General features: G+C 36.2%; 1 protein-coding gene across 14 annotated transcripts in view; it reads right to left on the bottom strand.

Moving 5' to 3' along the window:
• LOC106824350 (pro-neuregulin-1, membrane-bound isoform) overlaps positions 1 to 16045 on the bottom strand; it is a 213333-nt gene that overhangs the window by 17058 nt on the left and 180230 nt on the right. For 8 of the 14 annotated variants that reach the window (XM_070499860.1, XM_070499858.1, XM_014830619.3 and 5 more), the window contains one exon: positions 6492 to 6550. In XM_070499860.1, coding sequence (XP_070355961.1) covers positions 6492 to 6550 — 59 coding nt within the window. Of the gene's footprint in view, positions 1 to 6491; positions 6551 to 7147; positions 7216 to 16045 lie in introns of all 14 variants that reach the window. The other 6 variants (XM_014830610.3, XM_014830582.3, XM_014830643.3 and 3 more) reach the window with 2 other exon arrangements.

A 16045-nucleotide genomic window follows, 5' to 3' on the forward strand; every position in this document is an offset into this window, starting at 1 on the left:
AGAGCAATACACTGCACTCCAAAACACATTACACACGACTATTATGGCTCTCTGTGCGTGCACATTGAACAGGACAAATGGGTGGTTAACGAAGCAGTGCTCAGGTACGCCTCCAAGAGTCCACGGAGGGAACTTCTCTTTTAAGAGGTGTGCAAATACCAGCACACTATGTCTTTATTAACCCTTAAAATATCTTACTGAGGGAGAAGTTGTGTAGCTGAGCCATCCTCTATGCTACTTCACTGTTTGGGAATAGAACTATCATATTTATAATCAAAAAAGGCATTTGGTATTATTTCATTTATCTCTTTTTCAAAGGCAGAAGCCACGTTCCAGGGAGTGCAATTTTTTTACCCAAAGACACAGTGGCAGAGCCAGGAGTAGAAGCCAAGAGGATAGGGATTTGGTCTGAAAATTTTATCCTGTTGGTACATTTTCCATCGTTTGTGGGTAGTTAACCTCTAATATTTCTTGTTGCTTTGGTTATTTTTTTAAAAAATGTATCTCCTTCTCTTCTCCTAACCTTCCACTTTCTCTACCACTTACATGACAGGTTCCATTCACAGAAAAAAATAAATGCTTCTGCTCAAAAAACCAGACAGGGCATTAGGTCACCAGACCCTGCTTCCAGTTTTTTCATATAATTCCTGTGTAGCACAGGATAACTTTCGATGCCTCGCTTTTTCAGATTAAAAAAAAATGTGTGTGTGGGGGGGAATACAATCCTGGGGTCTTCAGTTAATTTAATTTATGACTTCCTCAAGTAACAGAAAGCCGATTAGATGATGACGCCACAGTGCTGAGCTCTGATACCCAGAGGAGAGCCGACAGGCACAGGAAGCCGGAGGGCCTGCAGGGCTGCCCAGGCAAGGGGACTCAAAGGTGTGTGCCCACGGTCTGCAGTCCTGGCAGATCTGATGCAGAGGCACCAGGATGGCAGGACTATAGAACCTGCATGGGCTCAGCGAGAAATGGGGAAAATGGGGCAAAGAAGAAAAACCTCCAGAAATGACAACTCCTACTCTTGAAACAAAAATTGTAATCAAGTTTCATTGACTGGGACCCTTTAGGACTTATTTGTGTGTGCGTGGTGGAGAGGCAGGCGGGCAGGAGGGGCAGAATGAAAACAGCAAGGTTCGGGGATACACATTTCTTCTCTTGATCACTGGTTAGAGAGATACCAAGGTGGTCCAAAAATATGACAAGGCATCTCTTAAGTCTGAAAACATGCGGTGGAGGAGTATTCCTCTTACAAAAACATCAGTTTGGTCATGGACAAAGCACCTCTTATAGAGAGGGGAAAGGAGGAGGTAAGTGTGTGGAGTTGTCCTGGTTTCAGGTCCTGCCTCTGCCATTTACCTGTTCAGCGACTTTAGACAAGTTAATCTCTCATTGACAAAATGCTTATGATCGTAACATGTGCCTCACCGGGCGACCCCGTGGGATAAAGGAGCCATGAAATATGTTGGCCAACAGCAGAAGGGAGCTTGGAAAACAGACACATCTGGAGATTTATCTTGGGCCAGTAACTGCATGTAGGTTTACTTTTGACTAATTTCATGGCCAGAAAAACTCTGAAAGCTCCTGGGATATATCACAAATTTAGACTTCAAAAACTTGCCACCTCTTACAGAAATGAAGTTTTCCAGATTAGAAAAAACATAGCAAATAGTACATCAAGTAACAATGGTAATGAGAGGCACTATATATAACAAAGAGTTCCCTCTGCCTTGGGTCCAGGGTACTCAGGCAAATAATCCAAATTTATAAATTATAAGCCAGAGGATATAGGGTTAATTTGGTTGCACAATGTTCATAGCAAAATAACAATTTATTCAAACCCAAATGAATTTTTCTTGCCTCTGTGCAACACTCAATTTGACAAATTGACATTTTTTTCCCATTTGTTTCTTTCGTATCACCTTTGGAACATCAAGGTACAAAAATTCATTTTCCAAGGAAGTGACACTAAATTTCCCTACACATTTCCATGAGGCTATGACTCAATTTTTCTCCCCAGAACTCCTTTCATCTCTCTCCTTTTCCTCCTACCAGTCAGTAATAATTTAAGGGTTAAAGTCAAGAAATATCTACAGAAACTCTTTCCAGAGAATCATTATTTCATGCCTACGTGAACACTGCTAATGATCTACATTAGTTGCATAGAAAGCTTGGTTAAGTTTTCAATAAAATTAGTAGCATGCCCATGCATACATATTACTGCATTTACAGCTTGATAGGTAAGTCTGTGAGCCTAACCATAATTTCATTTCATGGGAAGTCATTCATATCAGGCAGCTCCAATTTCAAATAATTCAAAGGGAAATTGGTACTTAAAATTGGAATCTCTTCTGGCCATAAGCCCTAACAAGGAAACAAGCAGAGGCAACATGCATCAGTCATTCTGGACCTGGAGCAAACACCGCTCTAATTTATTTTTACTATTGGTGGCTACAGTTCTTTCATTGTGAGTCAAGAAAAGCAGAATACACAAACACTTTTCATTTTGTGGAGAGGTTATTACTTTCTTTCTGTTCTATTTAATCTAATGTTGGCTTAGGCTCATTATGTATCACATGCTTCCTATTGAACTTCTGCCTAGCCACTACATTTTTCAAATTAAATTAATAATTCAAAAACACCAAGGTTACTGTAAACAATTTAGTTTCCTTTTCTACATGTGACTTCCTGCTGTGCAGTAAGCAATATAAAAAATTAATTTAAATCTAAGTCTTCAGAAACTATTAAATATTGACTCACTAATCCTTTGCTTTAGGATTTTGTAATTGTTTGAAGAAAACTGATTAACCTGTAGGTTAATTTAAATTTTTAATCATGTTAAGAGAAAAGAACAATAAAACAAGTTTCTTTTACCAAAATTATACATACATGCAATTATGGCTTCTGGTAAAGTTTGAAGACATTCAGGATTTTACTCTTTAAGATCTTGGGCCTTTTTATGCAAATAACCTCAAAGACCTATGTATAGTCTTGACTTTCTGCACCTCTGAGATTTCTAAAGGAGTTCGGTCAATGCCAGTTCTAAAGGGGAGTAATTTAGTGTCTGAATTTTAATTAATATTTGACTTACCTTTACAAATGTAGATACCTTTTTTCACATATACCAATCCATATTGAGCCCTTCGAAATGTAATAGGAGACTCTCTCCTTACTCTCAAGTTTCCATGTGCACAAGAGCACACTCACTCACACACACACACAGAGTAAAATCTCACTAACGCGCGGTTGGAATTTATGAAAATTTTGTCACAGATTGAATGTGCCTTTATTCTACTCTCAGCAAGATATACATGTTTGGTAAACAAATTAATAACTTCAATGGGTTTTAAAGCATTTAGAAATCCACAATTTATGCACTAATAACCTATGATTCAAAATTACTTTTAAGAATATCTGCGAAGTTTACTCATTCTTGAACATGCCTAAAAGCTCTAAAACAGTACTCTGAAATGTTCCATAATTTGGGCTATTTTATAAGTACTTCCTACTATATGTTAGTTTATATATGACAAACTTGCTCCATACTGGTTCTAACTATTGAAGCTCTGAGTACTTTTTTCCTCTCCATAAAGTCTCTAAATTGATTATGGATTGCCTTTACTCACACACACACACACACACACACACACACACACACACAAACACACATACCTCACATTGATGAACACAATCCTTTCAAGTAGGAATTCTGTGTCAATAGGTCAAATTTGAAGCTGACTAACCTTGACAATATTTTCCTAGAAAGTACTATAAATATGTTTTATTTCATAGCACATGGCTGCCTTCAAGAAAACCATATAAAATATACATTTGTTCCTTTCTTTCGTATTTTAAATCAGCTTTTATAAATCAATAAATGCCCCATAGAACACTCTGACCAGAAAAATTGCACCAAATCCTAATAATGTAAGTTATGTGTTAGTAAACATTTAAAAAATTTTACATTCTTTTAGAATGCCATTTTTCAACTGAAAATGTGGTTTGCTAAGCTGAAAAATATTTTTCTTTGAAGCTGGGGAATATCCTTTCTTTTAAAATTTATGTTTATGTGTTTCAGACTTTATGAACACAAACAAAATATTAAATTTTAAACATAACCACTGTGGCAACATTTTTCATCCTCTGTGCTGCCTCTGTTGCTACTTGAATATAAAGTTCTGAGAGCAGCAAAAATTTATTTTCCTGCTTTCTATGTGGGGGGCTGCAGAAATAAAAATTGAGAATTTAAGACATAGAGATAAGAAAATTAACTGTGGGCAAGACAACTCTGGAAAGTACTTTCTGATTAGAAGCTCTTGCTTTTCCAGACATGAGGCAGCAGAGATGCACAGTCATTACAGATTCTGTTCATGAATGTGCTTCTTATCAATCTTTGTTAAATCATGTTAAATATGAATGCTGCTTTCCTGGATGTCTTCCAAAAAGTGCCACTGCTTACTAAAAAAATTATTTAAGGAATCACACTCTGATTAAATACATAGGAGCTATTTTTAAATGATATGAAAGAGAAAATGGTCTAAAAGAGAAGTTGAAAACATTTTCTCTGGTTACCGTCAGATCTAACTGCATTATTATTTTGGAAACTATCTTTATTTTTTAATGCTTTTCTCTCTATAGCGCATCAATGTCGCCTTCAGTGCACAAGGAAACTATATAACATCAAAAGATCAAGTATAATGCAAATGTTGAGAATTCTCCTTAAATTCTAAAATACAATTTCATTGTATTTATACAGTCACATTGATTTGCTAAATCTATGCTATTTGAATACAAAGACACATTTCTAAAAGGAATGGCTTTAATATATTACGTAAAAATCTATTATTTCCCTTCTATTTTTACTCTCCAACTTATCCACATTTCAAAAACTAATCTACAGTTATGGACGAAAAACTCTGCCCACTAAATGCATACTATTTAAAGACATGTGAACAAAGTGGAGACTGTGTTTGAAAATTTAGCAATGGCAATTTTCCAATTCTTCACAACAGGAAACGGCCTATAACATAATCTTTGATATGTAGCCCATGTAAATACATAATAAGTTCCACCTTGCTAAATAAACCATTGAATGTTATGCGTCTAATCTCCGCATAATGCATATGGAATTTATTCTCCATGACTGATAAAATGAGGTACAGAATCTTATTCTTTATATGCATCTGAATAAGGGGAAATCTCTGATTCTTGCCCCCAAATGATCAGCTCGTATCACTGTTGCTTGTGTTACATGAATTTACACTGTAATAAGCCATGTGAAACATTTTTCAGGGTGAGTAATTGACAATCTAAATCAGAGGTTGACAAATCCAGCCCACTGGCTGCTTTTATAAATAAAGTTTTAATAGCACACAGCCATGTTGGTCAGTTCATGCAGTGCCTATGGCTGCTTTTGTGCTACAATGGCAGAGTTGAGTAGTTATGACAATGATGGTATCACTTGAAAACACTAAAGTATTTACTATCTGATCTTTTATAGAAAAAAATTTGTCAACCTTTGATCTAAATGGGTGACTATATGGAATCCATTTTAATACAATGCTTTGAAAGCTCCAGAATTAAAAGTTATAGTCCCAGCTCATAAGAGAAGGACAAATATATAGTTTAGTTATCCGTGCAATTATATACAATGTGAATTGGGTCTTTTAGGGATGATGATCCAAACTGCATAAAGCCATAGAAATCCATCCAAATTTCCCAGTTCTATGTATCTAAAAATATATATCTAGAACTGTTAAATTTCAAACTGAATATTTTTAAAAAACTGTTTTCTCATAAAAGTATCATTGAAACTGGCATAAAGAAATGCTAACATAAATAAATGATTAAACTAGTCCTGAATCACTTGTTTCCTAAGCAACATAAACAGAAGCCAGGCTATCTCAATTGCTGTGAACTGTTTGTTTTTAATTTTCCTACTCAGTGTTTTATTTTATACCTAAATGAAAACTGTTTTGTTAATGAAGAGAAACATCTGAACTCTTTTTATTTATGTTTATTTGTTATAAATAACACATTCTGCACCAAAATTAACTTACCATCATTTCAAGTGCGTATTGGTTACAATTTAGCAACATCCTTTCCAGGATGTTGTCATTTTATAAAGAAGATGAACTCTTCAGTGGAATGCTTTTATTTTATCAATAAAACTGAGACTTTTAAATGCCTTTATTATAATTGCACTGCTTGATATTGACTATCATTTTGTATCACATTATTCAATATCAATTTCAGAAACATCCGGGGCCTCACACACCTATCAGTGTCTCAGAGCCAACTAGTCACGAACAGAGGAAGTAATACAATCGCTTTTGTTAATGTTCTCATGCGACAGGCAGAGGCAGTCAATGTTAGACCTGGTAAAACACATCTAGCTCTAGGTGAAATCTGAGGGGAGATGCAGCAACAAGAAAGCAGCACCGACTGAGCATGCTCCTATTCAGGCAGAGACAGAAAGGGACTGGACGTACTGTAGAAGCTGGCCATTACGTAGTTTTGGCAGCGATCACCAGTAAACTCATTTGGGCACCTGAGAGAAGAAACAAAAAACAATGGTAGAAAAAACAGAGAAAAAGAGAAGAGGTGAATATATGCTAGAAAGAAGCTCCTTCAGTGTCATTTGACTGAACTTGGTGAGTTCACCCTCAGGAACTGAGTCTTTGTCCTAATCATGGCTTTCAGACTCTGGCATGCCGCCCAAAGGGTTAAAAATTTGAATAAAATTTAGTCTTAGGTTTTGTGTGAAAGATCCCAGCATTTTAAGTGACTGCTTTCTTTCAAAGGGAGCCACTTAAAATTAAATCTGACATTTTTTCCATCTCATTTTCCATTTGACAGCTTTGGTCAAAAATGTTGGAAGGAAATGGATTTCTTTTGGTTGGCCTACCTGCTACGGTTGCCAGCATCACTGGCCATCCTCATGGGTCATTCTTTCAAATTTACGACCTTTGGGGCCCATGTTGAGCAACAGTTAAACAAGGTCACATTCAGTGGGTTAATGCCCGAGTGGTTAAACCATAATTAGAACAAAAGGAATCAGTTACAACTGAGCTGTAAAAACACCAAGTGGCAGTGACTGTTGCTGTAGTTTGGGGGAAAAAGCGAATTTCAGATTATTTTAACATACTTTCTTGGTTTTGGACTTTCATGGGCACATTCTCAGTACATCTTGCTCCAGTGAATCCAGGTTGGCACCTAAAGGGCAAAAATGTGATAAGCAATAGAACGCTAAAGACACTGAACTTTCAGACTGGCAATTTCCTCCTATGGCATATGGAGATTCCTACAAATGACCTGGTGACTGAACAACACACGGAAAAGGAAAAGACAAAAACATGTACAAAACTTTGTCCCATGAACAATGCGGGGTATCTATTTTTGTGGTTGTTGTTTGCTTCAGTCTTCATAAGGTCAGTTGACTGAAATTTAACTAGAGTGAGGTGGAAAAGTTGAATAGGGGAGCAAAGGCCTGGGCAGCAGAGCCATTTCCCCTTTGGCATTTCCTTATTTGCCACTGATCAATGACTCTCACTACTGGTTTTGGTAAGAGCTTCCATGGTTCCATCCAGAACCTTATTCAAAATGATTCTGAGCTTTTTCTTTTATAGACAATGTCAGACTTATTTCGTAGGTATTTTTATAAGTTATGAGTTAAATCATCAAACTACAATAGAAGTCAGGCATGTTCACACTCCAGTGATTACTGATGAGAAAAACTACTTTCTCTGTTCTCTTTTCTTTTTTAAAGATTTTACAAATTAGGTCTTGTTTTTAATGTTGAAAGACAGAAAGAGGCGGATTTTTATTAATACATATTTCACTTCATGCAATTTTCCCAAATTGGAGACAAATACATTTTTCAAATTTAAACAGTTATTCCTCTACAATACTACCTAATAGACGCCATTCTGTATTTAAGGTAAAACTATTTTGAAAAGTTACAAAATTTACATTTTATTCACTCACATACATTTACCTATCAAAGTTATAGAATGTTGATAGAATATTGCTTTTAAGGTCATGCAATGGGGCTGTGCCTAAATACGGAAGTCCTTTAAAATTACTCTTTTTGTTGCTGTCACTCCAGCAACTAAAGCATTTCAGATTAGATTCATTTCACCCAATATCATGCTGCAATAAATAGGGCCATAGAAAGGTTCTAGGAAGCAAATATACTTACAGATGCTCAACTCCATAGCCATGATTATTATTAATAATTCATCTATACCATAACTATCATGCAAAGCATCTAAGATAATTTAGTTCTGATAACACATATCTTATGATTTATATACAACCCTTTCTCCTCCAGAGTGAATAAGAATAAACACTATCTTTTTGGCATCAAAGAGATGTGACTAAAACTATTCATTTTTACTAACATATGGGTTTTTTTTTCATTTCCCTTAAAGCCAAATTCAATGTCAAAAAGCATGGACTTCACCGATTTCATGAAGAATAGCCTGCAAGATAAAATACTAGCAAGTTCCAGATTTTTAGGGCCATGAGTACTTGTATAAAGTTATAGTATAATTATGATCATCCATAATAATATCAACAATCTTAACAACAAACATCTTGTATTGATATAGCCCTTCCGAACTCTTCAAAAACACTTTTATACAAATGAACTGGTTGTTTTTGCTGCAATGAATAGAGGAAGATTTACCTAGAAAAATACAGAAATAAGAACTACAATCTGCGAGGCTGGATCATTTCTCATAAAGATGTCACTCTACATGCTTCAATAAGGATATCTTCACGGATATATAAGAAAAATACATGGAAACTTGTCTTCACCATAATTTATTTGGCAAAATAATTTCTGAAGTAAATGGAATTATTTGTGTGTTTGTGAACCAGGACTATAAATCCATACAGACATATTCTATAATTAAGCAAGTAATTCCAGAATTAAGGATATATTCTATAATGACCATTTCACCTTACCTGTTTGCATTTTTGATAAAAATTAAAATTCTCATATTGATCATGTAATAATCCACTTGTTTCATACAGAGAACATGGTATAATATATGTGAATATCATGTGTGTGTGTGTATGAGAGAGAGAGAGAAAAAGAGCCACTTGAGGCAAGAAATGTACTTATGAAAATCATGAAATTAACAAATAGCTGAGGAATCATGAACCCCTTAAAAGAAGGAATGCATTTATTGAGAAATTGTCATTTATGCATCTTAGATGCCACTTTAAAGATCAGAGGGCACAGGACAACTAGATAGAGGGGGTCAAAAATCTCAATCAATTTTCTAATTAGCATGGACTTTTAAAATGGTGTTTCCTAGGAAACTAGCATTATGGGATGGTGGTTTATCTCTATCATAAGATCATATAGAATATTTGGTGCAGTAACACTAGAACTACTTAAGGTATGCCAATCCCCATCAGCTATATCTGAACCAGAACTATGCTTTCCCTCATGTTTATCTTCACTCAGGAGATGAACTGTCTTGGTGTAAAGCCTGATTATTGTTCAGTGTGGTCCATGGACCAACAGCACCAGCATCTCCTGGGATCTTGTTGGTGGAAATGCAGAATCTTGAGCCCCAGACCAGAACTACCAAATAAGAATCTGGATTTTAACAAGATTCCCAAGAGATCTGTATGTATGTTAAAGTTTAAGATGTCAGGGACTCAGAAGACAGAGACTAAGGTCCTTTATCCTGGCAACATAGCATCTTGCTGCTTGGATGTGCGCAACCCATTTGGCTTCACTGGGCCTCAGTTTTCCTCAGGGATGAAATGAAGGGATTTAAGTAAGTGATTACCAAAGGTCTCCTTTACCACCAAGCTTCTGGGAATCGATGCTCATCCTAATATGTGGAATTACTGTGCAGAAACCCCGACATCATGTCCTCTGAACACATTACCAGTCAGGAAGAATTTAAGGACTTTAAAAAACATTTTTTGATGGAATAGATTTTTAAGACATTCATGGAAGTAAAACAAATTGCAAATACCTATTCCTAAGCAATTCAAGTGTTCAGCAACAACAGTCATTATGTAACTTCTGTGGCCATCTGGAGTTGTTGCCAAATCAAATGGAAGTAGAAATTGATATAGTTTCTGCACAAGCAAAACTGCAGACTGCATTGATTGTGCAGACAGCATACGCAAATAAAACCCCATCTAATCTATAAGATCTGATTAAATTCTATGGAATTAATTTCTATGGAATTACTTCTAAAAGAACAGGGAGACTGTCTGGCTTCCGACATATTTCTATATTAGCATTGTATATTAAGCATCCAATCTATCACCTCCCTGGGAGATAAGAATATGGTGGATTTAATCTCATTTTGAACAATATGTTTTGGCATGAGTATGAGAAAATTCCAAGAATTTTACTTCTCATAAGAATCTGTTTGAATAATAATCAAGCCCCTATTGTAGCTTCACAAATATATATACTATTTGTGCCACTGATTAGATTAGAAGATAGAAATAATTGTTTTTTATCTTAGTATTTGTTCATAACATGATAAACAACCTTCATTCTATATTTGTTCTTAATGAGATGAAAATTCACAGAGTTTTATCTGAACTTAGGCATCACTTCTTCCAACTAACCCGGACCCTGACCTCTCCATCCCCCCACTTCCACACCCTTGATGAGAATTCCTCTTTGGCTCTTGAATTGCCCCCTGTCCTGATCTCCTTCACTGCCCTTAATTATCTGTGTCATGATTATCTCTTTGTGAGGATAAGGACCATATTTTGATCACTTTGTACCTCTAATGTTTAGCACAGTGCCTGGCTCATAAAAGGCTCTCATAAAATGCTTGTTAAACTCAACCTAAGACAGGATCAGACCGCAGTGTCCAATATAGAACTGTACCAAAAGAGACTTTCATACAGTCAATTGATCTGCCAAGTACAGGACAATATTGAACTTCTGGCTTTTATTTTTATAGTTTATGACAGACTCATCTGTAGACTCCTAAAAAATTTTTTTATAGGAGTTCCCAATACTCTCTTCACAGACTCCCTTCACTGAACAGAAACCTTTAACATAGCGTTTGGAATTCGGGAAAGACTCTATAACTTTTTAACAATGCCTATTATCTCAAATTTAAACCCTGTTACTGAAATATCAGTTTACCTAGTATTCAATAAAGAAGCACAATCTAGTAACCAAGACTTCCCCAGTATTAGTAAAATAAAAACTGCTCTTAATAACAACCTTAATATAAGGTGAATATCCTGATACACTTACACTTAATAGTCATAAATCCAATATTTTGAGAGTCAGTTTAGTGGTTGGTGTATGTTTTATATTTTATTGAATAAATTATTTACCAATTTTTGGTGGAGGCTGTAGACACATTCAAAGATATTCACAACCTCCTCCTCATCCCATGAAACTTCTGGTTATTTAGGGTTGGCTAATTTTCTAAATTATTATAAATCGTTTTATTGTTTTCTAAATTTATGGTCAATTTATAAACCATCCCTAAGCATCCTTCCTCTTCTTTTCTTTATTTCTTGGTTTCTTTAATTTTTATCAGGCCCTCCCTTGATCAGGCAAGACAAGGGAAACAAGGTCCACATCTGATATTTCCTCTTTCTTCAGCATCACTCTACAATGAAATATTTGGACAATTTTAAAATACCTTGTCTAGAAAAGAAAAGTCCCTAATGTCTTTTTCGCTCTACCTCAATACTAGTGGTGGCATTTCCTTCGTATTGTACAGCACCTGAAATCACTTCTTTGGTGTCTATGTTTACAAATATCAAATAATGGAAATGCCACCAAATATATATTGAGGACTCTCAGTGGCTTTAAGTGTTAGACGTTAGGCCTTTTGCTCTCACTCTGTGTAAACTAGAGTTGGCAGTGTCTACACTAGCTCAAATAGCGCTGGTCTGTTTTTCTACAGCATCAAATTGCAAGCGCTGACTTTTCTCAGCCTTCGCCTGCTCAGCGTTCTGGCTAGGACTCGCCCCCTCACTGGCCGCGTGTCTGTATTGTAGATTATTCTTTCCCAAATGTATTGCTACTATTAGTGTGCATTTTTCCAAGATGAGCTTCATTCTGTTATCTATCTTTAAGTGAAATTTCTTAAGGTTTGTATATGCTTTCCTAATTTGTGTTTTAGTCTTCTTTTTGGCATCATCTGCAAAAGACATTTATTTCCTCAAGGGAATGCCTTCTTCAACATCATTAAAGAAAATATTAAATATAAAATGTTCCAATAACATTTCCTTTAGATCCAACTCTATACCTCCCCATCATCATTCAGCTAGTCTGTATCATCCCATTTCTTTTTTATTATGATCTGGGGACTAGTTCTCAATCCATAAGATAACAGTATACATACAGCAGTCACACTGGATTCACAGATACATACTGAGGGAAAAAAACCTAAATTGTCCTGGCTCTCCAATGTTGTTTTTCAATGTCTAAGACACACTATCCCCATAATGAGGGTGGCAGTGTTTATGAATTAACCCCTCCTTGTTTGAACCTTTGTGCCCTTCCCAAAGCTCTGTTTGCACAGCTTGTTCTGAAATGCTCATCTGTAGACTATAACCCTCACCACTGTTTACTCTACGTGATGTATCTGTAAGATCGGGGTCAAACAATTCAATCGGATATGGGATCCGTCTACACCCCATGCATCTTCACGTCACTGTGACACAATGACATATTGACTGCTAAGTTGTGGTCTGGGCTTCCTCTCTGGAGGATGCCCTTCCTTGTCCTACCAAACAGCTCAGAGATTCAGACTTTACGGTTCTCCCTACTCCAACAGCCTCGATTTATGATGAGACATCTAAATATTCATTTTTTACTTAAATCATTCAATATAAATATTTCAAAATGGCGCATTTTATTTTAAATAGACTACATGCTTCTCAAGGCAAGGGCTGCATACACTATTTCTTTTCAGAGTCTCTGCCTCTGACTAGAGGAGGTCCCCCACTATACATTCCCTTAGCTCCCTAAATATCCTTCACAGCACTCAGCACACTTATAATTTATAATTAAATTAATTACTTGAAATACGTTTGTTACTCGTAATAGCCCACAGACTCTATGAGGGCAGTGACCAGCCAGCATAGTTTTGCTCACCACGTCATACTGAGCACTAGTAGAGAGGCTGCCTCATAGGAGCTCAATAAATATATGTAGCTCCCTAGTAGATTTTAGGAGAAAAAAGGAAGCAGAGCTATTAAGAACATTTAGTCAGCGCACTTCATATTAGATAAAACTGCACCTAAATTGGTTCCTATAAAAACGAAAGGATTTCCCTCAATCTATCTCAGTGAGTGAAAGTCAAAATGAGTTAATAAATACCTGGTAGCACACAGCAGGATTCTAGATGCATGAGGGACACAGAAGAAATAGAAGACATGGTCCTATGAAGGGCTGATTATCTGGATCTAAGCCACAAGAATCCCACCTGCTCTCTCTCACAAGTGCTCTGTATCTGTTAAACGTTATAGCATTTAAGAACAGAGAGGTGCTACAAGCAAGTGTCACACCCATTCTGAAGAATGAACTCTTCTAGGGCTGGAATTGGAGTACAATTAGAAGTCTGTGGGCTGGAAGTTCCAAGCCAATATATATCCTTTTTATCCCTTGCAGGACATTTGGTCCTGTCCAAAATGGCCATAAGACATTTGGTCCACCAGACATTTGGTCCACGCCAAAGGTCGTTGATATTTGGCCCTATCTAAAATATCCATGAGTATATTTGGTCGATGCCAAATGGTTTTGGACAGGACCAAATATTAAGGATCTTTTGGTGTGGACCCAAGGTCTCCAGGGACATTTTGGACAGGACCAAATATGACTAGATATCAAGAACCTTTTGGCATAGACCAAATGTCTCCATGGATGTTTTGAACAGGATCAAAGGTGACCAGATACCAAGGACTTTTGGGTGTGGACCAAACATCTGATGGACATTTTGGACAGGACCAAATGTCTACTAATTCTTTTATCTGTTCCAAATTTTTCTTTCTACAGCCATGAAGATGAGCCCACAAGGCATAACTATGAATTTGAACCATTCTCCTCTCATTTAATTATGTTAATCCAGCTACTAATAAGTATTATAAATACCATCATCATCATCATCATTACGCCAGGATTTCATAAAACTCTTACCTTAGCTAATCTCTTTGACTTTCTCTCCCCATCTTACCTAGTCCCCAAATTTCTCTAATCTGTATGAAAGTTGTCTCTTTCCTAAACATCTGCTAAGTTCATGGTGTCACTCTCCTGCTCCAGAAGTTACTTTAACTCTCTTTTTGCTATCACATGTCCAAAGTCCTCTGCCTAGCCTTCAGAATTCATAAACTGGCTCTAATGTCTAACGTGGGTTTTAGTTTGTTTCACTTCCCAGAATGGAGCTGCTGGTCTAGGTATACAGGTCACTGTGTCTCACAGAAGCAATTACTGCAACCTCAGTACCTGCCTGGGATATAGAGAAGACTCCATAAATGATGGCTATATTTATACAAGTCTTCTCCAACTTATTCCAGTCTTTTCTTTTCCTTCCTTAAATTCTCATTACCATAATAATCAGCACTATACCTCTTGGGATATATTCACTCTAATTGATTTACTATTTTAGCCACTTCATTTTCCTAAACAGACTAAGTTCCCAGGACCAGAAACCATACCTTATATTTTTCTCTGTGTTTTCAAAAATGCCTGGCATAGATGTAGCTGATCTATAAACAAATGTTAATTAATATTTCGCTTATTGAGTTTAAGTTATTGTAACATACTTGTTGTGACTTTATCTCCTACAGTTATAAATTTTCCATAACCATCTCCTATAATAAAGCATAATGCAATATAAGCCCTTATATATACTACATGGTTTCATAAAAATTAATTATATAAAATCATAAATTCATGTTTGAAGGCACCTCCCATCTTCCCAAGTTTTGTTTTTTGTTTTTGCATTTAAGGAAGATAATGATCAGAGATATTAAATGATCTGTCAAATGCAAACTTATAAAGTAGCTGGTGGCCCCACCAAACCAAATAAAAACTGCTAGTGTTAAAATAAAATGAAGAATTGGGGATTAAACATGATAACACAGTCTATTAGGACAGGTGTATATACTTTTCCAACGTCTACAGAGAGAATGTAATACTATCATTTACTTTTTATTATAAGGGCAAAAAAATCTTGCTTCTCCAGAGTTAGAAGTACTTTAGCAGAAATGAATTCATTTAATTTCACTGACTCCCTGGGAAGAAATTCGGAGAACATATTAACTCTATGTTATAAATAGAGATATTGTCCAGAGAATTGAAGTGAAAGGGCTCAACACTGTTGACCAAAATTGGTGGTTAAAACGCTAATCCCCTCATGGGGAAGCCACATCTGTCCATGGGACAACATAACAGGTTTGTAAATACAGTCCAGTACAAAACAATTTTTAGATTAAAAAAAAATCACATCAACATCTTCCAAAATAGTTCTCTACTAAAACCGTTCAGAAGAACAGATACAAGAACACAGGGAAAAAAAGCAAAGAGAGAAACTTGGACAATGTCAGGTTCAAATTGTCGTGTTTCTTTGAACTACATGACTACATAGAGCATCAGAGGGTAAAAGGTGGAATGATTCTTTTCTTATCTTTATGTAATCTAGAATAGTAACTATTTTTTTCCCCAGGCTAAATTTATATTACTACAGAGAGAAGATAAATATACAAGATGAGAACCACCACTGAAATTCCCACACAGTCCTCACGGGGAAGTCCAAGTAAGCAGGAGACCTGCCTGGAGAAGCCTTTAACTGTTATATGGCTAATCTGTTTGGAACACCTTGTTCTAAATGGAGAGACAAAAGAGATTTGCTGTAAAGTCTTGTACTTCAACTCCCAAGAAGACAATAGTGGATTAGGTGACCAGAGAGACTACTTGGAAACTTCCATGCTTGTGGTGTTTCTGAGTCATGTCTTCAGTCAGGGATAAAGCAGATTTTGAACGATGTGGCTCATGCTTCAGCAATGTTTTGCTCTAGACAGATGG

The sequence above is a fragment of the Equus asinus genome, chromosome 27 (genome assembly GCF_041296235.1).
Source record: "Equus asinus isolate D_3611 breed Donkey chromosome 27, EquAss-T2T_v2, whole genome shotgun sequence".
Taxonomy (NCBI): Eukaryota; Metazoa; Chordata; class Mammalia; order Perissodactyla; family Equidae; genus Equus; species Equus asinus.